The sequence below is a fragment of the Ranitomeya variabilis genome, chromosome 8 (assembly GCF_051348905.1).
Source record: "Ranitomeya variabilis isolate aRanVar5 chromosome 8, aRanVar5.hap1, whole genome shotgun sequence".
Taxonomy (NCBI): domain Eukaryota; kingdom Metazoa; phylum Chordata; class Amphibia; order Anura; family Dendrobatidae; genus Ranitomeya; species Ranitomeya variabilis.
In genome coordinates, this window is record NC_135239.1 from 165,260,033 (window position 1) to 165,286,696 (window position 26,664).

Sequence of the window (26,664 nt, forward strand, 5' to 3'; positions counted from 1 at the left end):
TACATGCCTGGTTCCCACCGTGAAGCATGGAGGAGGAGGTGTGATGGTGTGGGGGTGCTTTTCTGGTGACACTGTTGGGGATTTATTCAAAATTGAAGGCATACTGAACCAGCATGGCTCCCACAGCATCTTGCAGCGGCATGCTATCCCATCCAGTTTGCGTTTCGTTGGACCATGATTTATTTTTCAAGAGGACAATGACCCCAAACACATCTCCAGGCTGTGTAAGGGCTACTTGACCAAGAAGGAGAGTGATGGGGTGCTACGCCAGATGACCTGGCCTCCACAGTCACCAGACCTGAACCCAATCGAGATGGTTTGGGGAGAGCTGGACCGCAGAGTGAAGGCAAAAGGGCCAACAAGTGCTAAGCATCTCTGGGAACGCCTTCAAGATTGTTGTAAGACCATTCCTGGTGACTACCTCTTGAAGCTCATCAAGAGAATACCTCTTGAAGCTCATCAAGAGAATGCCAAGAGTGTGCAAAGCAGTCATCAAAGCAAAAGGTGGCTACTTTGAAGAACCCAGAATATAAGACATAATTTCAGTTGTTTCACACTTTTTTGTTAAGTATATAATTCCACATGTGTTAATTCATAGTTTTGATGCCTTCAGTGTGAATGTACAATTTTCATAGTCATGAAAATACAGAAAAATCTTTAAATGAGAAGGTGTGTCCAAACTTTTGGTCTGTACTGTATCTCTCTCTATCTCAGACTAAGAAGGGAGGGTGTACAGGGACTTGATGAAAATCGCAATCATGCAAATATGCACTCACAGACAACAGAGAGGAACACTGGGGAGAAAAGGGAGGTAAACCAAATTGGAGAGAGAAATTTGCACACAGAAGAAATACTAAGGGACAATCGCAGATCAACGCTCCAAAAACTGACACCTCCACCCCATCCGAGGCAGTACAAGGCTAACGCTGGCAATCCAGATCGCTGAGACGAGTATATAATGTAGAGGAGAGTGGCCAACACTGAACAGCTGAGCTCATCCAAGCAGGAAAGCTTCAAAGACTCTAAGCTGAACCATTTTACCCTTGCACTGCTAGCAGAAACCTGCATAATTTAATATGAAGGGGAAGTGCTTCTAATCAGTGCAGGAGTACGTGAAATCAGGCACTGCGGTCTACTAGCCCTTCTCTGTTGCGGTAATCCTGTGACACATATTGATTTTATTAATGTGCCCATTTTTAGAAATGGTGTCTTGAATTCCTTTATTAGTAAAGCCAGTCTTCCTCTCTTGGGTAGCCTTTGGTACTGGTCACGTATTGGCTGTAAATGGAAGTGCGTGTGACCATATACAGTATTCCACTGTCTCCACTGCACTAAGATGGTATTATAGAAGAGGCTGAAGGAGGTGTATTGTGAAATTCCCCTCCTTCCATTCCCATCTTATGGATGGGGTCAAGGATTGGTAAAACGAGTGGGCACAGGACAGAGCTTTAACTGATGGATGCATTAAGTTGAACATCTGCATCTTTAAAACCCCATTTAGTAACTATAGCCGTGATATAGCCAAACTATGGTGGGTGTAGAGGAAAGAGCAGTAACCTTTTGTCTCTGAAACATTGATATCCTGTGTAAGTGATCGGCTCCCCCCGGACCAGCAGGGTTATCTGAAGAAGTGCTCCGTTAAATCTATAAGCCAGTCTTCAGATGATAGAACTGCACTGGGCACCTCATCTTTATAGTTTGAGGGCAGGCACAGTAAAAAAATGTTTTTATCTTCCTGGAGTACCCTTTTATGGAATAACTGTCAAAACTGTAAAAAAAAACTAGACAGTAAAATTTGTTCCATATTTTAATGTGTTTTTTTTTCTTTTTTCTCTTAGGTTCTGTCTTGCTGAGTACTTTAATGCAACAATCAGAGCCCTTTGGTCCTCCTGGTCTATGCCACCTTCTCCACAGTAACCCGTGCGGAGTGACAGTACCTTCTATACAGAGAGCCCAGTCAAGCAAGTGAGCAAAAATCAGGGCTGTATTGCCTATTGTAGGAAGAGAATATGTAGGCGCTTTGTTCCTGTGAGACTCTTTAACCCCTTTATGACCGGAGGTATTTTCGTTTTTGTGTTTTCCTTTTTTGCTCCCCTTCTTCCCAGAGCCATAACTTTTTTTTTATTTTTCCGTCAATATGGCCATGTGAGGGCTTGTTTTTTGCGGGATGAGTTGTACTTTTGAACAACACCATTGGTTTTAACCCCTTCCCGACATGTGACGGTATAGTACGTCACATGTCGGGACCCCCGCTTTGATGTGCGCTCCGGCGGTGAGCGCACATCAAAGTCGCGACATGTCAGCTGTTTTTTACAGCTGACATGTGCGCGCAATAGCGGCGGGTGAAATCGCGATCACCCGCCGCTATTAACTAGTTAAATGCCGCTGTCAAACTCAGACAGCGGCATTTAACTACCGCATCCGGCCGTGCGGCCGGATATGAGCGCATCGCCGACCCCCGTCACATGATCGGGGGTCGGCGATGTGTCAGGAAGGTAACCATAGAGGTCCTTGAGACCTCTATGGTTACTGATTGCCGGTGGCTGTGAGCGCCCCCCTGTGGTCGGCGCTCACAGCACACCTGCAATTCTGCTGTGTAGCAGCGATCTTATGATCGGTGCTGCATAGCAGAGCCGATCGGGCTGTGCCTGCTTCTAGCCTCCCATGGAGGCTATAGAAGCATGGCAAAAGTAAAAAAAAAAAGTTTTTAAAAATGTGAAAAAAATAAAAAAAATATAAAAGTTTAAATCACCCCCCTTTCGCCCCAATCAAAATAAATCAATAAAAAAAAAAACCAACCTACACATATTTGGTATCGCCGCGTTCAGAATCGCCCGATCTATCAATAAAAAAAAAGCATTAACCTGATCGCTATATGGCGTAATGAGAAAAAAATTCGAAACGCCAGATTTACGTTTTTTTGGTCGCCACGACATTGCATTAAAATGCAATAACGGGCGATCAAAAGAACGTATCTACACCAAAATGCTATCATTAAAAACGCCAGCTCGGCACGCAAAAAATAAGCCCTCACCTGACCCCAGATCACGAAAAATGGAGACGCTACGAGTATCGGAAAATGGCGCAATTTTGTTTTGTTTTGTTTTTTGCAAAGTTTGGAATTTTTTTTCACCACTTAGGTGAAAAATAACCTAGTCATGTTAGGTGTCTATAAACTCGTAGTGACCTGGAGAATCATAATGGCAGGTCAGTTTTAGCATTTAGTGAACCTAGCAAAATAGGCAAGCAAAAAACAAGTGTGGGATTGCACTTTTTTTGCAATTTCACAGCACTTGGAATTTTTTTCCCGTTTTCTAGTACACGACATGCTAAAACCAATGATGTCGTTCAAAAGTACAACTCGTCCCGCAAAAAATAAGCCCTCACATGGCCAAATTGACGGAAAAATAAAAAAGTTATGGCTCTGGGAAGGAGGGTAGCGAAAAACGAAAATGGAAAAACGGAAAAAGCTCCGGGGGTGAAGGGGTTAACATATAGTGTACCGGAAATTGGGAAAAAAAATCCAAGTGCGGTGAAATTGCAAAAAAAAAAAGTGCAATCCCCCACAGTTTTCTTTTCTCCTACGTATCATTGGGGGACACAGGACGAATGGGTGTTATGCTGCTGCCACCAGGAGGACACTAAGTTAAACACACACAAAAGATTAACTCCTCCCCTGCAGTATACACCCACGGGCTGGAGAAACCGGAGCCAGTTCTTACTTAGTGTCTCAGGAGGCACTTGGGTCCTCAGGACCCCACCAATTTTTAATTTAACGGAGAGAAGGGGGCGACAGGCAAATTTTCAGCTCTGATCTCCCCCGCACCAACAACGGGCAAGTACATGGAGCGTTCCTCCTGTATCCTTTCCCGCGACGATGGATGCCAGCCCTGGCTCACTTTTCAGTGTGGCGACGGTTCCTTAGCGTTCCGATCTCCCTCCCTCCCTCTCAGGCGACCACGGGGACTAATCATCCACCTAAGTTTCCTGGAGCCAGGGCACAGCCGGACAGAATGACATGGCGTCCGTGCAGCCGCCCACTGCATCACCACTGAATATAGCGGACGACGCATGGCGGCAGAAGCTCTCCACCCTCTCCCTACCAAGGTGAAGGTGGATGGAGCATTGGTTCCATCGCACAGGGTAAGTGCGGGGGCCGACGAGCTGACAGGGGGGGGCCCCTTACTCTCTTACTAATGCGGCTCTGCAGCCGCGGGGCAGCGTTATAATTCTGAGGGGGCACGGCGGTCTTTCCGGCGCTCCGTTGGCGCGGTGGCACCTCGGCCCGGTCCGGACTCCAGCGCCCGCCTACATGCACGTCTACGTCCGCCCAAGACACGCCCCCTCCCTGGGCGCTTCTCGCTCCCGAGAAGCGCCCTTCTCACATCTCGGCGGCCATCTTGGACCAGGAAGTGCGCTGGCGGCCTTGCAGCAACGCAGTGCACAGGACATCAGGATCTCCCTGCCAGGCCACCGCAGAACTTTGGTGAGACGCACTCAGTAGGATTGTCTCCCCCCCTGCCAGTACGCTCACTTAATCACAAATATGTCACAGTCTAAGCAAAAACGGACTGGAAAGACCCACTCCGTTATTTTTGCTGTGTGCACCTCCTGCAAGGTATCTCTGCCCCGAGGTCACACTGACCCGCTGTGCACCGCCTGCGAAATGTCGGCGGCTCAGGTTACTCCGGCCTCTGACCCGGAATGTAGCGAGCCTAGTACCCCCGCATGGGCGTCCTCCCTCGCTCGATCTGTGGCATCCTTGGAAAGGACGATACAGTCTCTCCGTGAGCCGTCCCTTAGCCAGGGCACTTCCACGGATGATATAACGCGGTCTAAGAACCCCTCTCGGCCTAGAGGTCGTACCGTTTCCAGAAGCCCTCACTCATCCAAAAAGAGGTCCAGGGTAATATCTCCGGTCCGGGATCAGCCTTCCGGCTCAGAGAGCGAAGTCTCTCGTCACTCATCCCCGACTCATAGCAGGGAATCCCTCCTGGACGACGCGTCCAACGCGTCCTGTTCCCCAGAGTATCATCACGATCAAGAGACTTTAGATTCTCTCATAGACTCTGTAAGTCAGACACTACAGTTAGAGGAGGAAACCCCGTCCAAGGCGGTTCATCCCGTATCTTTCGGGCGAACCACAAAGGCTCATAAATTTTTTCCTACGCACCCTCAATTCAAGGACATAGTCGATCACCATAGAGTCCGTCCGGATAAACGTTTTTCAGGACAGAAGGCTATGCAATTGAAGTATCCGTTTGCTCAGGACCTAGCTAGGGACTGGTCTCAGTCACCCTCCGTGGACCCGCCAGTGTCGCGGCTAGCCACCAAGGCGGTTCTATCCTCCTCTGAGGGTGCGTCCATCAAGCATCCCACTGATAGACAAATTGAACAGATGGCTCGCTCGGCCTTTGAAGCCTCCTCGGCTTCTCTCTTTCCCTCTTTTGCCGTCACGTGGGTTGCAAAAGCTATGTCCCATTGGGCCGAGTCTTTATCCTCTACAGCACTACGTGCCGACTTACCCCCAGAAATTTCACACCTGGCCACTCAGATCGCTAGAGCGGGGGACTTCGTAGTTTCCGCATCCTTAGACGCGGCCAACTGTGCCTCACAGGCAGCGGCCAATGCTGTCACGATCCGCAGATCCCTTTGGCTCAGGGACTGGAAAGCGGACTCGGGATCCAAAAAATCCCTCATGTCTCTTCCATACCAGGGCGAACGCCTATTTGGGGACAAACTAGACAAAATAATTGCAGACTCCACAGGAGGAAAGAGCAAATTCCTTCCCCAGCAACGAACTTTTCGTCCCTTTCGCAACCAACAGGGCCGAGGCCGATATTTCCGTTTCGGCTCCAATTGGTCCAATCCCTCCTCCGCGCCACCCGGCGTCGGGAGAGGTCAGCGCAAGGACAGAGCCTCCCAGCCGTCTTACAAACCTTCTCCCACTTGGAGAGGCAGACCCAGACAACAGGGATTCCGAGGGTCCAGACCTAACAGGTCTCCACCTCAATGACTCTTGGCAAACGCCGAAGGACACCGACAGAGTAGGCGGCCGCCTACTCTTCTTTCGGGACGCGTGGCTCTCGGTAGTTCCCGACCGATGGGTCCGCGACCTAGTGTCCTCCGGTTACAAGATAGTTTGTCTCTCTTCCCCCATCTCGTTTCTTCCAGTCCCCTCCTCCCAGAGCAAGGGTCTGTCAGTACTTCCAGGCCATAAGGTCGCTATGGGAAGACGGGGTCATCATCCCGGTACCTCAGAACGAGAGGTACCAAGGTTTCTATTCCAATCTTTTCATCGTACCAAAAAAGGACGGCTCAGTACGTCCAATATTAGACCTCAAGCTTCTCAACAAGTACGTCCGCGTACATCGATTCCGTATGGAGTCCCTCCGCTCGGTAATTGCCTCTCTGGAAGAGGGCGAGTTCCTTGCATCTCTGGATGTTCAGGACGCTTACCTGCACATTCCCATCCTACCGTCTCATCAGCGTTTCCTCCGCTTCGCGGTCCAGGGGCACCATTTCCAGTTTGTCGCCCTACCCTTCGGGCTGGCCACCGCTCCTCGGGTATTCACCAAGGTCATGGCAGCTGCCGTGGCCATTCTCCATGCTCGAGGCATAGTGGTGTTGCCCTACTTGGACGACATTCTCATAAAAGGCTCCTCTTTTCGATCCTGCTCAGAAGCAGTAGACGTCACCATAAATACCTTTTTGCGCCTGGGTTGGAAAATCAACTTCAAGAAATCTTCCCCAGTCCCGGCTCAAACCATATCCTACCTGGGGATGATCCTAGACTCTTCTCAGGGTCTAGTACTCCTACCTCCGGAAAAGGTATCCACGCTACAGAGAGAAGTCCGAAAGCTTACCCAACCTCGCCCTCACTCCCTACGCTTCTCCATGAGGGTACTCGGCAGGATGGTGGCGGCAATGGAGGCAGTGCCTTTTGCTGTATTTCACCTCCGTCCCCTACAGCACGCCCTTCTAGCAGTATGGGACAGGAATCCTGCCTCGCTCAACCGCCGTCTCCTGCTCTCTCGCCCAATCAGGCAGTCCCTCAGGTGGTGGACCAAGAGGTCCTCCCTGACTCGGGGGAAGTCTTTCCTTCCGGTGCACTGGCTGGTTGTCACAACGGACGCCAGTCTCTTCGGCTGGGGTGCTGTGTTCCAGCGCCACTCGACTCAGGGTCGCTGGTCCCCGCAGGAATCCCAGCTGCCCATCAACATCCTAGAGATTCGGGCAATCAGACTGGCACTCCGCCATTTTCATCCGTTTCTTTCCGGCCGCGCGGTCAGAGTCCAGTCCGACAACGCCACTGCGGTAGCCTACATCAACCGCCAAGGGGGCACTCGCAGCAAAGCGGCCATGGTCGAGGTAACGCTCATTCTCCGCTGGGCCGAGACCAACCACTCCATACTCTCAGCAGTTTACATCCCAGGCGTGGAAAACTGGGAAGCGGACTTTCTCAGTCGCCACAGCCTCGATCCCGGAGAGTGGTCTCTTCATCCCGCAATCTTTCACCAGATATGCTCTCGATGGGGGACTCCGGACGTGGATCTAATGGCATCTCGCCTCAATTGCCAGGTTCCCGTCTTCATGGCCAGATCTCACGACCCCTCAGCCTTCGGAGCCGATGCTCTCGTCCTCTCATGGCAGGGTTTCAGACTCCCATACATCTTTCCCCCAATTCCCCTTCTGGCAAAGGTAATCAGGAAGGTCAGGGCAGAACGGATTTCAGTAATTCTCATCGCTCCGGACTGGCCGCGCAGGACATGGTACGCCGAGATGGTGCAACTGGTCTCAGACGTACCTTGGAGGCTGCCGAGCCGCGCAGACCTCCTGTCTCAAGGGCCCATTTACCACCCGAACTCAGAGGCCCTGTGTTTAACGGCGTGGCCGTTGAGTCCTGGGTACTGAGGCAGAAGGGTCTGCCCCAGACGGTTATATCTACCATGCTCCGCGCACGCAAGTCTTCTTCCATGCGCATCTACCACCGCGCCTGGAAGGTATACTTCGCCTGGTGCAGGGATCGGGGACGTTTCCCCCTCCAATTTTCTATTCCTCACATTTTGGAATTCCTCCAATCAGGCGTAGACTTGGGCCTTGCCCTCAGTTCTCTTAAGGGCCAAATTTCTGCTCTCTCGGTTCTTTTCCAGAGAAGGATTGCAAACAGACTGCAAGTCAAGACTTTCATCCAGGGAGTTTCTCATATGGTTCCGCCTTACAGAATGCCCTTGGAACCATGGGACCTGAATCTGGTCCTCTGTGCTCTTCAAGAGCCCCCTTTTGAGCCCTTGCATGAGGTGTCCTTGCTGCTCTTGTCGTGGAAAGTTGCCTTCCTCGTGGCTGTCACGTCTATTAGACGTGTCTCTGAGCTGGCAGCTCTGTCTTGCCAACCTCCTTTCCTCGTGTTCCACCAGGACAAGGTAGTTCTACGGACATGTCCGTCTTTTCTTCCGAAGGTCGTTTCCTCCTTCCATCTTAATGAGGAGATTGTCCTTCCCTCACTGTGCCCTGCTCCTTCTCACCGCACGGAAAGGGCTCTCCACACTCTGGACTTAGTGAGGGGTCTCAGACGTTATGTCTCCAGAACTGCGTCTCTCCGTAGGTCAGACGCCTTGTTCGTTCTTCCGGAAGGGCCACGGAAGGGACTTCCCGCTTCCAAGGCCTCCATTGCCAAGTGGATTCGTTCCGCCATCCAAGAGTCCTACCGTGTCAAGGGTCACGCCGCACCTCCGGGGATCAAGGCTCATTCTACCCGGTCAGTCGGCGCGTCCTGGGCCATCCGGCACCAGGCATCGGCAGCGCAGGTCTGCAAGGCCGCTACATGGTCCAGCCTGCATACATTCACGAAGCACTACCATGTGCACTCTCAGGCCTCGGCAGACGCGTCCGTCGGTAGGCGAATCCTACAAGCGGCAGTGTCTCATCTGTAGCTCGTAGGCACGCACAGCATTTATAACTTCTTGTTCCCACCCAGGGACTGCTTTGGGACGTCCCATTCGTCCTGTGTCCCCCAATGATACGTAGGAGAAAAGGAGATTTTTGTGTACTCACCGTAAAATCTTTTTCTCCGAGTCAATCATTGGGGGACACAGCACCCTCCCTGTTAGCCTAGTTTGGCTCGGTTATTCTTTTCAGTCGGTGTTTTGACTGTAACATGTTTACTGTTATTATCTGGTTTACTCCTACTGCTTTGTTACCGAACTGGCTCCGGTTTCTCCAGCCCGTGGGTGTATACTGCAGGGGAGGAGTTAATCTTTTGTGTGTGTTTAACTTAGTGTCCTCCTGGTGGCAGCAGCATAACACCCATTCGTCCTGTGTCCCCCAATGATTGACTCGGAGAAAAAGATTTTACGGTGAGTACACAAAAATCTCCTTTTTTACTATGTTCACTAAATGCTGATACTGCCATTATGATTCTCCAGGTCATTATGAGTTCATAGACACCAAACATGTCTAGCTTCTTTTTTTGTCTAGGTGGTGAAAAAAAATTCCAAATTTTGTAAAAAACAAAACCAAAAAAAAACACGCCATTTTCTGATACACGTAGCGTCGCCATTTTTCGTGATCTCGGGTTGGGTGAGGGCGTATATTTAGCGCTCCAGGCTGATGTTTTTAATGATACCATTTTGGTGCAGATACGAGCTTTTGATCGCTGTTATTGCATTTTAATGCAATGTTGTGGCGACCAAATAAGGTAATTCTGGCGTTTTTACTTTTTTTTTCTCATTACGCTGTTTAGCGATTGGATTCTTTTTTTTTATGTTGATAGATCGTGCAATTCTGAACCCGGCAATACCAAATATGTTTGTTTGACTTTTTTTATTTTATTTTATTCTTGTTTGTTTGGGGCAAAGGGGGGAGGGTGTGATTTGAAGTAAAAAAAAAAAAAATGTATGTATGTGTGTATATATATATAATGTATGTATATATGTATGTGTGTGTGTGTGTGTGTGTGTGTGTGTGTATATATATATATATATATATATATATATATATATATATATATATATATATATATATATATATATATAATCTTTTTTTTCTTATTATTATTATTTTTGTCATGCTTCAATAGACTCCATGCTAGATTAGAAGCTGCCATAACCGGATCGGTTCTTCTACATACAGGCGATGATCAGGTCACCTGTATGTAGCAGAATTGCTCACTTGCTATGAGCGCCAACCACCGGGTGGCGCTCATAGCAATCTGACAGTGACAACCATAGAGGTCTGCAGGAGACCTCTGGTTGTCATGCCAACCCATTGGTGACCCTTTATTACATGACAGGGGTCACCGATGGACAGAAATCCGGCGCGATTGCGGAAAGTGGATGTTAAATGCCGCTGTCAGTTTGACAGCGGCATTTAACTGGTTAATAGCCGTGGGTGGATCGCGATTCCACCCACGGCTCTTCCGGGCACATGTCAGCTGGTCAAAACAGCTAACGTACCTGGAAAGATTTGGGCTCACTGCTGGAGCCCACATCAAAGGGAGGGTGTCGGACATCAGCGTACTATTATGCCTGATGTCGGAAAGGGGTTAAAGGGAATCTGTGAGCAGGTTTTTGCAACCTGAGAGCAGCATAATGTAGGGACAGAGACCCGGTTTCTAACGATGTATCACTTTGATTGCTGGGTGCAGCTGTCCTGCCACAATCGGAGCTTTTAGATTTAGGATAAAGGATAAAGCATAAAGCTGCCTCCGCTGACACCAGGCTCTGTATATACAATGTCCATAGACAGTGAGCTGCTTATCACAGGAGGTTGCGTTGCTGGACTCGTGTAGTTCTGCAATCTTAGGGTACCGTCTCACAGTGGCACTTTTGTCGCTACGACGGTACGATCGGTGACGTTCCAGCGATATCCATACGATATCGCTGTGTCTGACACGCAGCAGCGATCAGGGATCCTGCTGAGAATCGTACGTCGTAGCAGATCGTTTGGAACTTCATTTCGTCGCTGGATCGTTGTGTGTGACAGCGATCCAGCGATGCGTTCGCTTGTAACCAGGGTAAACATCGGGTTACTAAGCGCAGGGCCGCGCTTAGTAACCCGATGTTTACCGTGGTTACCAGCGTAAAAGTAAAAAAAAAAACAAACAGTACATACTTACATTCCGGTGTCTGTCCCCCGGCGTTCTGCTTCTCTGCACTGTGAGCGCCGGCCGGCCGGAAAGTGAGCACAGCGGTGACGTCACCGCTGTGCTTTCCGGCTGGCGCAGACACAGTGCAGAGAAGCAGAACGCCGGGGGACAGACACCGGAATGTAAGTATGTACTGTTTGGTTTTTTTTACTTTTACGCTGGTAACCACGGTAAACATCGGGTTACTAAGCGCGGCCCTGCGCTTAGTAACCCGATGTTTACCCTGGTTACCCGGGGACTTCGGCATCGTTGGTCGCTGGAGAGCTGTCTGTGTGACAGCTCCCCAGCGACCACACAACCACTTACCAACGATCACGGCCAGGTCGTATCGCTGGTCGTGATCGTTGGTAAATCGTTGTGAGACGGTACCCTAAGTCTCTTAGTGATAAATCCTTCACAGTTCTCTCTGTCTCCTGCTGTCTTCGGATTACATAGCAAAAGCCTGCTGACAGGTTCCCTTTAAGAGAAAACATACAGAATTGGAATTATTTACTTTTAGTTTAAAATGTTTAATAGTAACATAGTAAAATACATATACTTTTTAACAAATATTGCATTTAATTGATATTTTGACAAATTATTTACTTTAAACTATTTTTATGGGATAATCTTTAACCACTTAGGCTTCTTTCACACTTCAGTTGTTTGGCGTCAGTCTGCTCCGACATAGTGACGGATCGACGAATCCGTCACAATTGTTGAGAAAACGGTTCTAACGGACCCGTTTTTTTGACAGATCCGTTACTTGGGGGTTGTCTGGGAAAAGTATCTACTTTTTGGAGCATGCGCAATTGAAAAAGCGGATTGGGGCGACGGATCCGTCGCCCATAGGCGGCCATTCTATGGAATGGCGGACGCAACGGATCCGTCGCGAACTGCCATTTCGGCGCAGACAAAAAACGTTATAATGTCCGTCAATGTCTAGACAACGTCCGCCAAATTTCGACGGATCCATCGCATAGCGGATGGAACGGACGACCATCCGCCACAATCCGTCGCTAATGCATGTCTATGGGAAAATAGCGGATCCGCCAAAAAAAAATGGCGGATCCGCTATTTGAGGAAAATGGCGGTTTCAGACTGACGCCAAAAGACTGAAGTGTGAAAGAGGCCTTAATCGCAGGACACGTGATCAATGTATGGACAGTGGGGAGCAGTAGTGCACATGTTTAACCATCACCCCCATACACCATGAATAGTGGAGGTCATTCATGCACAGTACTGTTTCACACAGGGGACTACAATACTTGTCCCCATCCATCATTTATGTTCTTTTTATCGTATGCATGGGTGATAAATGATTTTGGGACAACCCCGTTAAGGAAGGGTAAAGGCAGGACACCTCTGTATATCATTGTGTTTGTTCTTGACGGTGTCATAACTGTAATCCTGTGTTACTAAGCACTGCAGGCACATTAAGTCCCAGCGTTACTGCTCCATCACAATCTGCAGCCCTCAAAGACTGTCAGAAACTGGCAATATCTGGACTCAATTCAATTGCCTTGGGTGATGAAGGAACAGAAAAAAAAGATTCACCGTGCCAAATTGGAAAAGGACATCTCGGCAAAATGTGTCGGCTTACAGGTGCTCTGCATATACTGCCTCTCATGGAGTATCACATTACTGCGTACTACCAGGCCCTGCAGTATCTGGAGAAATCAGACATCGGTTCACCCAATAGTCAATCCATCTCGGCCACTGACAGCCACACGACGGCCAATGCAGAGGACACCATTTCAAGGTATACAGAACCTGCGCTGGCCTCACTTGAGATCTTGTATCATCTGGTGTTTTCTAGCCTGGACGTTGTACAGACTTTGCTGCAGAAAAGTGCAGCAGGAATGACCCCATCAGAAGCCAAGCAAGAGCCTCGTACTGTAACAAATGGAGATCCGGTAAATGAACGGATGCTGCATCCTTTATTTAACATGATAGTGCTGCTCCTGTCCTCTACTGTTGTTACCTATAAGAGAGAAATTATCCGAGAGCAGGCACTCCGCGTACTGGTGAAATTGGCAGAAAATTCTTCTAAAGAGCAGTTGACCAGGTAATCTATCCATTATTATTATTAATATTATTAATATATTTTTTTAATATTTAAAATTAAATCCCACATTTTTTGGAATTAGAGAGTGGAAGATGAGCGGGTTTCTCAGCAGTATATTCAGCCTCCTCAACCCTTAGAATTGTAGAATGTTAGAGTTGGAAGGGATCTCCAGGGTCTTCATGGCCAACCCCCTACTCAATGCAGGACTCACTAAACCATCTCAGCCTTGCCGGTAGCATTTGTGTTGGGGCATTTTTGTAAAGATCCATCCTAAAAGTCTTACCCGCAAGTGCAATGGGGCTTTCACTGCACATTCAGCTCTGCTGTGCTCTCTACTTTTTCCCAGACCACTACCAGCCTCAGGGCTTTGGTCACTGTTCTCTCAATGACCTGTCTCCTCTGCGCAGGCGTTGTCATTACCTAGATTCGTTTCATCAGAAGAGCGTTGCATGCGCAGTAATCTTCTAATGATGTTACAAGATCAATGGACCAATTCTTGCAACCTAATCGGGATCTTGCAGTGCATGCATCTACCCTTCCGATGAGTTGAACTCTGGTAATGACAGCGCCTGCGCAGGATGAGCAATATACGTCATAAATGCCCTAACTTGGAATACCGCCTTAAAGACACTTTCGGATCTAAAATGATTATTAAAATACTGTTAGTTAATTTAATACTTTTTCCTGTGCTGATTATGCTCTAACCATTTGCCCTTAGGTTTCAGGGATTGCTCAGCTCTGCTGTGCTCCTTCAATGTTTATCTCCAGATTCTTCTCTCTCTCTGGTTCTCAAGACTGTCCGGTTGTTGGCGCTTCTTGCAGATGATGAGAGGCTAGCTGGTCTCTTGTGTTCGGGATCAGGTTAGTGATCCTTTTATGCTTTGGAAAAGAAAAACACCATGCAACACATAAATGTAACTTCAAATCAAGTAATACATTTGCATTACAGATCCTAGCACTTTTAAAATGGTGTCTGATCAGCAGGCAGCAAGAGATAAGCAATTTGACGGGAAAGTGTGATTTATTACATTTGTTTTCCATTTTTACTATGTAAAATAAAAAAACCCTCTCATAATACTCGCCCTCCCAGGGTCCAGCGCTGGTTCTCCACCATTACTCCAGTCCAATTTGTTTTTATTTGATTGTCACGTCGACAGCACACATTACTGCTAGAGACAATGACTGAGATCAGTGGCTCATGACACTTTTTGAATCTTTGAGACTTATTTTTGCACTGGCCCTAATTAAAAAGCATACTAGAGTAAGATGTGCCTAATTTAGTAAGAGACACACTGGAACTTCTTGGTCAACTAGGCATATGTCTTGCTGTATTCCCCAGGGCTGGTACAAGTTTTTACTATAATTTACACCAGTTTCTGGTGTAAATTTGTGAGACTTCATACGGTCTCTTCTTTTCTTCTAAGCTCCTCGCACTTGTTAAAATAAAAATTAAAAAAAAGTTGTTCGACAGCTGCAACACATGCAGGTATTGTCTGTTTGTTAGGCAATGCCTGCATGTGTTGTGGCTGTCGACAGCCTCGTGACGTGCAGTTGCGTCAAATCGGACATGGTATTCGAGCACCCCAAAGATACTCTATTAGCACACGAACCTGCTCGGATAACGCATTATCTGAGCACGTTCGCTCATCACTATTTAAATCCCTTTTCTTATTTGGCTAGTGGGCAGTACTACTTATTGATTGACAGCCTTTCCTCTATAACTTTTGCTGTCAAAGATCTACACTTACAGGAGCAGCTTTTATGATATCAAGTTCTAAATCTATAGGCATTTATAAGGAGTCGGCCCCTTCGTGGCTATAACAGGTTCCACTCTACAGTGGAAGACTTTCTACAAGGTTTTCGAGGGTATGTTGGAATTATTGCACCCTTCATTCAGATGAGCATATGTGAGGTCAGACACTGATGGTGGGTGAGAGGGACTGGCTTCCACTATCCATTCTAATTCATCCCAGAGGTATTTGATTGGGTTGAGATGAGGGATCTGTGCTGCCAGTCAAGTTCATCCACACCAAACTCCCACAACCATGTCTTTGTAGTTGCATAGCAAAGAGCATTCTCCTAACTGTTCCCACAAAGTTGGAAGCATATAGTTGTCCACAATGTCTTGTTCTGAAGGATTATGATCTTCCTTCACTGGAACTAAGCAGCCTAGGCTGCCCCCTGGAAACGGCCCCATAGCATTATCCTGGCATTTACCAAACCCTCTTCAAAATGCCAGATTGAGAAGCTGGTTAATCACTTGACAGAACATGTTTTCACTGCACTAGAGTCTAGTGGTGGCAACTTTACACCACTTTTTCTGACACTTGGCATTGTGCTTTGTGATATAAGACTTGCATGCAGCTGCTTAGCCATGGAAACTCATGCCGTGATGCAGGGCTGTGGAGTCGGTAAGCCACAGTTGCGACTCCGACTCCTGGATTTTATCAGGTTCCGACTCCGACTCCTTCATAAATGGCCAATTCGTAACAATAAATTTACTGTTGTAAAATATTAACATCGTGCTTATTCAGTTTCTCACCATCATATAAGTAATCAGACCACTTAAAGCAAAAACTATATTTATTAGAATATAGCAAATAACTTTTAAAAACTTTTCTAAACTCTTGTAAGTAAATATGCAATAAACACTGTTATGCAGTGAATAAGAAGAAATCTATAAATTTGTCCTCAGATCCTCCTTCATGGATGCCCTCAAATCTGATCTAATTATTTTGAGAGCAGAGAACAACCTCTCTACACTAACTTGGGTTGGTGGCAAAGCAGTAAGGCTAGGGTCACATTGCGTTTATGGCTGAGCGCTAACGGACAGCGTTGCACGAGGAAATTAACGTCGTGCAACGCGTCCGTTAGTGCTCCCATTGCCCGCAATGTTAAAGCGCCTTGCTAGCCCGTGTCATTTTCGGCACGCGCTAGCGATGTGCCGGTCTTTTGTAGCGCGCCTCGGACGCTGCTTGTAGCGCGCCCGAGGTCCGTTCCCCGCTCTCGCAGTTCGGGGATCTGCGCTAGCGGGGACGTTTAACGCGACCCCGAAAAAGACATTGCGTTAGCGCAATCCGCTAGCGCTTAGCGCTAAATGGATTGCCCTACCGCAATGTGACCCTAGCCTAACCACTCTGGCAACATCTCTGACAATGTCAGGATACAGAGGAATCGCTTGTTGCACTGTTATTTTTGATGAACGGTCAAATTTCTCAATTTCTTTTAGTGCACATGAAAAATTCTGCTGAAATGTACTGGCTGTGTTCTTTAATGGGGATGACTCTTCTTGTATGCGGGAACGCTTTGCACGGTCCTTGTGATCCAAATATTTTTCAAAATTAAATTCTTCATCAGTTGATGAGGGTGAAGATGTGGCAGGACGACCAAATTCTTGTTCCTCCTGACTGTTCTGCAACCCTTTCATCCTTACTGCTATTTCAAACAGAGCTTCTTTTCCTTTAGTTAGGTGTTGATCTAGAAGAATCCGATGCATTGGGTCTACATAAACAGCTGCCAAAAGAATGTTATTTTGTAATAGTAGCTCCTCTCTCCGTTTCATTGATGTAGCAATGCCACTTGCAATTAACCCTCCTCTTTGGGACAGGCGAAACATCAGGTTCTTCCACTCCTTTAAGAAAATACCTGGAGTTAAGTCCTCTGCTTGTAATTTTTTTGTCACTGTAAATGGGTGCTCTAGCAATTTTTCCAGCTCAGTCACCTGATTCCACTGACTTTCATTTAGCGTCAGTTGAGTGTTAGCCATGTCTACAAGAAAGGTTTTCAGTTCAACCAAGCGCTGAATCATTAAGTACTGCACCATCGTGTGGCTTGATCAATAATTGCCCCTTTTCCAGCACGTCTCTTCAAAATTGAGTCAACTTTAGGGGTTCTGGCAACAGTAGCCAATTTTCTCACCTTGCCAATCAGTGCAGCAGCATGTCCTTCTTGCAGACTGTTTCTTATAGCCAGCTGTAGCGTATGCACAACACAGCGCATGTGATGAACGAAAGAACGTATTGACACAGTTTCAACAAGATCATCTAAACTATCATGCTGCTGTTCATCTGAAGCAACTTGAGTTTGCTCCTCAGTTACAATACTGTGTTCCTCTATTTCAAACATTTCTGTGTCTGTGGACCCAGAATGTTCTTCGAGCTGCTGGTCACCATCATTACTCTCATTCATTAGCTTAATAGTACTTATCATATTTGAAGCATTGTCAGTTACAGAAAGAACTTGCTTTTTTTTAAGTTCATAGTCTTGCAGAACCTTTTCCACCAAGACCTGGAGAAACTCACTGGTGTGATGAGCTTTGGTGTCTTTTACTGCCAATGTCTTGGTAACTATTTCATTTTTGTCACAAACAAATCGGACATTGATGGCAAAATAGTTCACTCTGTGATGTGTGCAGGCATCCATTTTAAGAAACAGAAAGCGTCCCTTGAGAGTTATTTTAAGTTCTTCCTTTTGTTTAAAAGCTTCTTCGATTACTAATTTTCTAATACTCTCTCTCCAGAGAAACACCAAGCTTGCGGGCCATTTCCCCATTCAGACACATAAAAGCTGGTCGTGAAAATAATGAAATAGGCACACTATCCTTTACAACAAGCTCTATGATCTGTTTTTAAATGTATCTACTGTCATTGTCACAGTAACTTTGTCACTGACAAAATATCTTGCAACTGATGGCTGCAAAGTTCTCTGCTCCTTTGTTTGGCTGGAAGAGCTGGGCACTGGTTCATTGGTTTGGATGCAGTCTTTCTCATCCACTGCTTTCAGTACTTCTGGATGCAAGCGCTGTAAATGTCTCTTTAGATTAGAAGCTCTGGTAGGAGCATTTTTATCTTTGCCTGAATATGCACTGATCTTGGCTTCACAGCATTTGTTTTCGTCTGGATCATTTGTCATACACTGACAGACATAATGTTTTCTATCTTGAGTGATGGTGAATTGTTCAAATACAGCTGATTTAATGTGACGCTTCTTTGACATTCTCAGGTTTTTAATTCTGCATTCACAATCCAAATGACAATTGTTTTTCCTAAAAACAATTGTACAAAATTATTGCCAGGTCGAACAACTGATATAGTGGTCAGTAATACTGTTATTCCTCATGTACTCACAGTTAACTGATGCAAAGTTTGTTGAAAGGATAATACTTCTTACAGTCTTCCTCTTCTGAATAGCAGCTGTGAGATGCTTGGAAGACGCACACCTAGTAAACATCTAGTCTAGAGGAGGAGCTTTACTACTAAGAATTTGCAACACATTTTCACTTTCAGTTTCATACATTAACCCCTTCAAGTCGCGGTCCTTTTTCGTTTTTGCGTTTTCGTTTTTCACTCCCCTCCTTCCCAGAGCCATAACTTTTTTTATTTTTCCGTCAATATGGCCATGTGAGGGCTTATTTTTTGCGGGACGAGTTGTACTTTTGAATGACACCATTGGTTTTACCATGTCTTTTACTAGAAAATGGGAAAAAAATTCCAAGTGCGGTGAAATTGCAAAAAAAGTGCAATCCCACACTTGTTTTTTGTTTGGCTTTTTTGCTAGGTTCACTAAATGCTAAAACTGACCTGCCATTGTGATTCTCTAGGTCATTACGAGTTCATAGACACCTAATATGTCTAGGTTATTTTTTATCCAAGTGGTGAAAAAAAATTCAAAACTTTGCTAAAAAAAATTCAAAACTTTGCTTAAAAAAAAAAGTGCCATTTTCCGATACCCGAAGCGTCTACATTTTTCGTGATCTGTGGTCAGGTGAGGGCTTATTTTTTGCGTGCCGAGCTGACATTTTTAATATCACTTTTGTGCAGATACGTTCTTTTGATCGCCCTTTATTACATTTTAATGCAATGTCGCGGCGACCAAAAAAACGTAATTCTGGCGTTTTGATTTTTTTTTTCTCGCTACGCTGTTTAGCGATCAGGTTAATGCTATTTTTTTATTGATTGATCGGGTGATTCTGAACGTGGCGATACCAAATACGTGCAGGTTTGACTTTTTTTTATTGTTTTATTTAGGATGGGGCGAAAGGGGGGTGATTTAAACTTTTATGTTTTTTACATTTTTTTCATATTTTTAAAAACATTTTTTTTTTACCTGTGCCATGCTTCAATAGCCTCCATGGGAGGCTAGAAGCTGGCACAACTCGATCGGCTCAGCTACATAGCAGCAATCATCAGATCGCTGCTATGTAGCTGAAATGCAGGTGTGCTGTGAGCGCCGACCACAGGGGGGCGCTCACAGCAGACCGGCATCAGTAACCATAGAGGTCTCAAGGACCTCTATGGTTACTGTCCTGACACATCGCCGACCCCCGATCATGTGACAGGGGTCGGCGATGACGTCATTTCCGGCCGCCCGGCCGGAAGCTTTAGTTAAATGCCGCTGTCTGCGTTTGACAGCGGCATTTAACAGGTTAACAGCGGCGGGTGAATAGCAATTTCACCCGCCGCTATTGCGCGCACATGTCAGCTGTACAAAACAGCTGACATGTCGCGACTTTGATGTGGGCTCAGCGCCGGAGCCCACATCAAAGGGGGATTCACAGCATGCGCAGTACATGTACGGCGCATGTCGTGAAAGGGTTAAGTAGGGGGGTTGGAGCACCATGAGGTTAACCAAGTATAAGATTAGATAAGGGCAGTGGAGAACAGTGACACAGAAAAAGTAAGAAATGTATCTATCTCCAGCAGAACTGCTTATCACTATTGTTCATAGTTTGATAGAACATATATATTTGAGTAACATTTATAAAATTCATATGAAAGTTCAATTATGAAATATTAATACATTTTTTTAAAGCTGGAGTCGGTACATTTCTACCGACTCCACGACTCCGACTCCACAGCCCTGCCGTGATGCTCCTGCCACACAGTTTTCGTGTTGACGTTAATGCCTGAGGAGGTTTGGGGCTCTAGTTATTGAGTGAGCAGAGCACCATTGTCTTTTATGGACAATAGCACTAAGTTGTCTCTACTTTGTTGCTGTGGTATTTAAGTCACTACCAACATCTGCTATACATGTATGGTGCAAGTCTGTAGTGGACTTTACAGGTTTTGTAAAAATGGCATCTAAAAATTTTTTTCACTACTAAAATAATAAAATCAAACTTGTGCCCACCCCCCCCTTTTTTTAAAAAATGTCTGGAATTGTTCTGATCTGGACAGTTAGGCCATGTTCACACAGTGCGTTTTTTACCGCGGAACCGCGGCGGTTTTGCCGCTGCGGTTCCGCAGCTGTTTTCCATGCAGGGTACAGTACACTGTACCCTATGGAAAACAGGACACACTGTGCACATGGTCCGGAAATTTAAAAAAAAAAGCCGTGCGGAATAGCTCCCGGAAAAAAGAAGGAGCATGTCAATTCTTCGTCCTGAACCGCAGCGGTTCTGCACCCATAGACCTCCATTGTGAGGTCAAAATCGCAGTAAAACCCGCAGATCAAAAATATATCTGCGGGTTTTACTGCGGTTTGTTGTGCAGAACCGCTGCAGCCGGAAGTGCGGGGAAGCCGGCGGAAGTGCGGGGCCGGAAGTGCGTGGGCGGAGAGACATGGAGGCATACCGGCGCATGGGGATCGTGTCGGCCGTTTGATTGATTTGGTGTGTGTCTGTGTGTCTGTGTGTGTGTGTGTGTGTGTGTGTGTGTGTGTGTGTGTGTGTGTGTGTGTGTGTGTGTGTGCGTGCGTGTGTGTCCCCATGCGACGCTAGTGCCTCCATTGTGCTAAGTCGCCGTATGGACTACTACTCCCATCCGGTATTAGGATGGGAGAGTTGTCCCTGTGTCCGGCGACTTAGCACAATGGTAAAGTTACACCAAACACCTACACACAATACACATACATGACACACAGTACAGTACATACAACACATAACATAGAGTATATACTCACCAACAGCACACTTGTAGGCGAAGCCCTCGATCCTCCAGGAAAAAATCGCAAAATAATAAAGCAAATTCATACTCCCTGTCCGCAGAATCCATAAAACGAGTGTCCCACGCCGATCGGCTGCTCTCCGGCGATACACTGCCAGGAGCGAAGCTCCTAGCAGTGTATCGCGTACTGTCCCGGAGCTCAATGACTCCGGCGTCTCGGTTAACAGCAGTACAGCTGCGTTGAACTTTCCCACGCAGCACTGCCGTTAAGCGAGAGTGCCGGGGTCAATGACCGCCGGTAAACTCGCTCGCGCATGCGCAGTGACACACCGACAGGAACTATGGCTCCTGTCAGTGTGTTGCTGCAGCCGTGGAGAGCAGACATATCTCTGGATGTGTCTGTTCTCCATGGAAAATCTTCGTGGGATACGTGGCACTTAAATACGTGGCACTTAAATACGTGACACGTGTCACTTATACGTGATACGTGTCACTTAAATACATGATACGTGTCACTTAAATACGTGGCACGTGGCACTGAAATACGTGGCACGTGGCACTTAAATACGTGGCACGTGGCACTTAAATACGTGGCACGTGGCACTTAAATACGTGGCACGTGGCACTGAGATACGTGGCACGTGGCACTTAAATACGTGGCATGTGGCACTTAAATACGTGGCACGTGGCACTGAAATACGTGGCACGTGGCACTGAAATATGTGGCACGTGGCACTTAAATACGTGGCACGTGGCACTTAAATACGTGGCACGTGGCACTGAGATACGTGGCACTTAAATACGTGGCACGTGGCACTTAAATACGTGGCACGTGGCACTGAAATACGTGGCACTTAAATACGTGGCACTGAAATACGTGGCACGTGGCACTGAAATATGTGGCACGTGGCACTTAAATACGTGGCACGTGGCACTTAAATACGTGGCACGTGGCACTGAAATACGTGGCACGTGGCACTGAAATATGTGGCACTTAAATACGTGGCACGTGGCACTGAAATACGTGGCACGTGGCACTTAGGCTATGTTCACATTTGCGTTGTGCGCCGCAGCGTCGGCGCCCCAACACACAACGCAAAGTAAAACGCAGCAAAACGCATGCACAACGCTGCGTTTTGCGCCGCATGCGTCCTTTTTTGGATTGATTTTGGACGCAGCAAAAATGCAACTTGCTGCGTCCTCTGCGCCCGGATGCGTGCGCTGCAGTGACGCATGCGGCGCAAAACGCGGAGCGCTGTCATTCAAAACACGTCCACTCATTTTGGTGTTTAGTCCCAAAATGGAGGATGGAAGAAGAAAAGGGTTGGACAAGGAAATGACATCATTTCTTTTTTTTTTTTCCCCCACTGCAGTTAAAGCTTTATTTGTGTCAAACACAGACAATTTGCAGAGAAAACTGCATAAAAAAACGCACAAAAAACCGCACTAAAAAACGCACCAAAAACGCACCAAAAACGCACCAAAAAACGCACCTGCGTTTTCTGCAGAGACCTGCAGATTCAGTCAGGAAAAAAAAAGGATGGAAATCCTGAACGTGTGAACATAGCCTAATACCATGTCATTTTTACTACACAATGTCTGAATTGTTTTTTGGGTTTTTTTTTACAATTTTACCGCACTTGGAATATTTTTCCAGCACATTATATGGTAAAATCAATGTAATCATTTAAAAGTACAACTTGTCCACCAAAAAAACAAGCCCTCCATGGTTTCACGGGTTTACCGCGACAGAGGAGCCAGAAGACTATGCTGTCTGTATTCTCCTACTACTTGGGGGAGAGAACAGACTTGGGGAGCTCAGCAAGGTATGTGACCCTGACATCTTCACCATTAGAAGTAATCCGGGGAGCAGGGAAAACTAGGTTGCCCCCTAGCGCTAGGGACAGGGAAGGAGCACCTCGTCCTGGGATATCCGACAACACGTCTCTGAAAAAGAGGATTTACATACAACCAAAACCAAGCAACAGTTTTTAGATCTAACAAACGCCTCCTCAAACAACAAAACTCCTCCATCTCCTGAACCATGCAGCTAACTCTGGCAATGCCTGCTTGCCAGAGGCCAGTATTTATAGGAGTGGGGAGTGGCCAACACTGAACAGCTGACAGCATCAGTAAGCTTCCAGGAGCTCTCAACTGATCAGATTAACTCCTGCACTGCTAGAAGAAACCTGCACTGCTAGAAGAAACCTGCACTTTTTAATGCGAAGGTGAAGTGCTTCTAATCAGTGCAGGAGTAGGAGATATCAGACAGCGCGGTCTTCTGGCTCCTCACTGTCGTGGTAAACCCCTGACACAAGGTCTGTAAGTGGTTAAAAGAAATGCATGTCACAAGCACAATTTTGAAAAGTGTGATTTCATCTTCTGACGTTTTGGATGTCAAAACATGTTTTCTTGATTCTTGCAGGTTTTTCAGGATTTATTCCTGCCAATGTAACTTGTTGTTTTATATTATTTCAATATAGAAAATTGTCTCTTGCTTGCCTTGTGTACGTACGTCATCTCCAGACCAGATAAACAGGCGTCTGACAAGCATTGGCTTCTATTAGAGCATGAGGTACATATACTTTATGTAACTTCAGTGTAAATGTTACATTTCATGTTCATTTATTTAAAAAAAAAGTGTTTTTTTTTTTGTTTTGTTTTGTTTTTTTAATTCCGTTATGACTTTATGGCTAAAATATCTTACAATGCTCAGTTTTTCTGCAAAGTGTCAAATAGATCAAAACTGACTGTGTGTAAGGTCCGGACAAATCCTTACTTGGTTTTGACACTGTTAGATTTCCCTCCTTCCTCCTCAGTAGAAGCATCAGTCGCCCCTCCTCTCCATGTAGGAATGACAACCAGGTCCCCTTCCCTTTTTTGGGGGGACCAGTAGGATAAGATTAGTATTTGTAAGCTATCCCATAGTTAAATGTAGTAATCACAAAACACTATTTAATTTGAAACAGTGGTGCATTACGTCTACATACTGCTATATGCTTGTCCTCTTATTCCCTCTCGGGGCGTCCCCCTACTGTGTGCCCAGTTACCTGTGCATGCATATTCTCAGTAGCTCTGTACATGGGTGACAGATTGATCCCTTCTATTGTTGCCGCTCAGTCATGGAACTGAACATTCAATTGAGTTTTTGAGAGAGATTTGAAAAACTCTTGGGGGTGTCATAATGATCTAATGGAAATGCTTAACGAGATCTCTAAGAAAAAATGCAATGTTTTTAAAGGACAACCCACATTGTAAACATCTGAAAAGTCTTAGGCTACTTTCAGACATAGCGCATTTTTGAGCGCTATTTTGCGGGCGCTTTTCAAAAATGCGCAATGTCATTTTCGTCTGCCGGCAAAGTGAATGAGAAATTCACTTTGCCGTTCAGACACACCGCAAAAAAACGCGGCGCTTTTGTCTGCAAACACGCCGGCGTAAAAAGAATTGACATGTCAATTCTTTACGCAGCGGCGTGTCTGCGTATCCCCCTAGGGCCCCATATTACCGTGCACACACAGCGCCTTTGTCCTGGGTGTCGGCGTCTTTGTACGGAGGGGTTGACACCCAGGACCGGACGTGACGTCGGACAGGAAGAGGGAAGCCCCCGCCCCCCAGTGAAGCAGCATGGTGTGTGTGTGTGTGTGTGTGTGTGTGTGTGTGTGTGTGTGTGTGTGTGTGTGTGTGTGTGTGTGTGTGTGTGTGTAGCGACGCTGCAGCGATAGCGACAACGATGCCGATCGCTGCAGCGTCGCTGTTTGATCGCTGGAGAGCTGTCACACAGACCGCTCTCCAGCGACCAAGGATGCCGAGGCCCCCGGGTAACCAGGGTAAACATCGGGTTGCTAAGCGCAGGGCCGCGCTTAGTAACCCGATGTTTACCCTGGTTACCAGCGTAAAAGTAAAAAAAACAAACAGTACATGCTCACCTGCGCGTCCCCCAGCGTCTGCTTCCTGACACTGACTGAGCTCCGGCCCTAACAGCACAGCGGTGACGTCACCGCTCTGCTTTCACTTTCACTTTAGGGCCGGCGCTCAGTCACTTTGATACGTGGCACTTTGATACGTGGCACGTGGCACTGAAATATGTGGCACTGAAATATGTGGCACGTGGCACTTTGATACGTGGCACGTGTCACTTAAATACGTGGCACGTGGCACTTTGATACGTGGCACTTTGATACGTGGCACGTGTCACTTAAATACGTGGCACGTGGCACTTTGATACGTGGCACTTTGATACGTGGCACTTTGATACGTGGCACGTGTCACTTAAATACGTGGCACGTGGCACTTTGATACGTGGCACGTGGCACTTTGATACGTGGCACGTGGCACTTTGATACGTGGCACTTTGATACGTGGCACGTGGCACTTTGATACGTGGCACGTGGCACTTTGATACGTGGCACGTGGCACTTTGATACGTGGCACGTGGCACTTTGATACGTGGCACTTTGATACGTGGCACGTGTCACTTAAATACGTGGCACGTGGCACTTTGATACGTGGCACTTTGATACGTGGCACGTGTCACTTAAATACGTGGCACGTGGCACTTTGATACGTGGCACGTGGCACTTTGATACGTGGCACGTGTCACTTAAATACGTGGCACGTGGCACTTTGATACGTGGCACTTTGATACGTGGCACGTGTCACTTAAATACGTGGCACGTGGCACTTTGATACGTGGCACGTGGCACTTTGATACGTGGCACGTGGCACTTTGATACGTGGCACTTTGATACGTGGCACGTGTCACTTAAATACGTGGCACGTGGCACTTTGATACGTGGCACTTTGATACGTGGCACGTGTCACTTAAATACGTGGCATGTGGCACTTTGATACGTGGCACGTGGCACTTTGATACGTGGCACTGAAATATGTGGCACGTGGCACTTTGATACGTGGCACGTGGCACTTTGATACGTGGCACGTGGCACTTTGATACGTGGCACTGAAATACGTGGCACTGAAATACGTGATACGTGGCACTTAAATACGTGGCATGTGGCACTTAAATACGTGGCACGTGGCACTTAAATACGTGGCACGTGGCACTGAAATACGTGGCACTTAAATACGTGGCACTTAAATACGTGGCACTTAGGCTATGTTCACATTTGCGTTGTGCGCCGCATGCGTCCTTTTTTTGATTGATTTTGGACGCAGCAAAAATGCAACTTGCTGCGTCCTCTGCGGCCGGATGCGTGCGCTGCAGTGACGCATGCGGCCGGCGCAAAACGCAAGTGCGACGCATGTCCATGCGCCCCCATGTTAAATATAGGGGCGCATGACGCATGCGGCGCCCGACGCTGCGGCGCAGACCGCAAATGTGAACGTAGACTTAAATAGCTGGATAGAGCTGGATCCGCGGGCTGTGATCTGGCCTACGCTCAGCACTCTGCGGAGCGCTGTCATTCAAAACACGTCCACTCATTTTGGTGTTTAGTCCCAAAATGGAGGATGGAAGAAGAAAAGGGTTGGACAAGGAAATGACATCATTTCTTTTTTTTTTCCCCCACTGCAGTTAAAGCTTTATTTGTGTCAAACACAGACAATCTGCAGAGAAAACTGCATAA

At 46.9% G+C, this 26,664-nt stretch overlaps 1 protein-coding gene across 1 annotated transcript in view; it reads left to right on the forward strand.

Annotated features, from left to right (window-relative positions):
* The window catches only part of ATRIP (ATR interacting protein), an 88,550-nt gene that overhangs the window by 49,455 nt on the left and 12,431 nt on the right, over nt 1–26,664 (forward strand). Inside the window, exons 8-11 of the mRNA XM_077276463.1 lie at nt 1,839–1,965; nt 12,549–13,193; nt 13,912–14,054; nt 23,560–23,651. Coding sequence (XP_077132578.1) covers nt 1,839–1,965; nt 12,549–13,193; nt 13,912–14,054; nt 23,560–23,651 — 1,007 coding nt within the window. The remainder of the gene's footprint in view (nt 1–1,838; nt 1,966–12,548; nt 13,194–13,911; nt 14,055–23,559; nt 23,652–26,664) is intronic.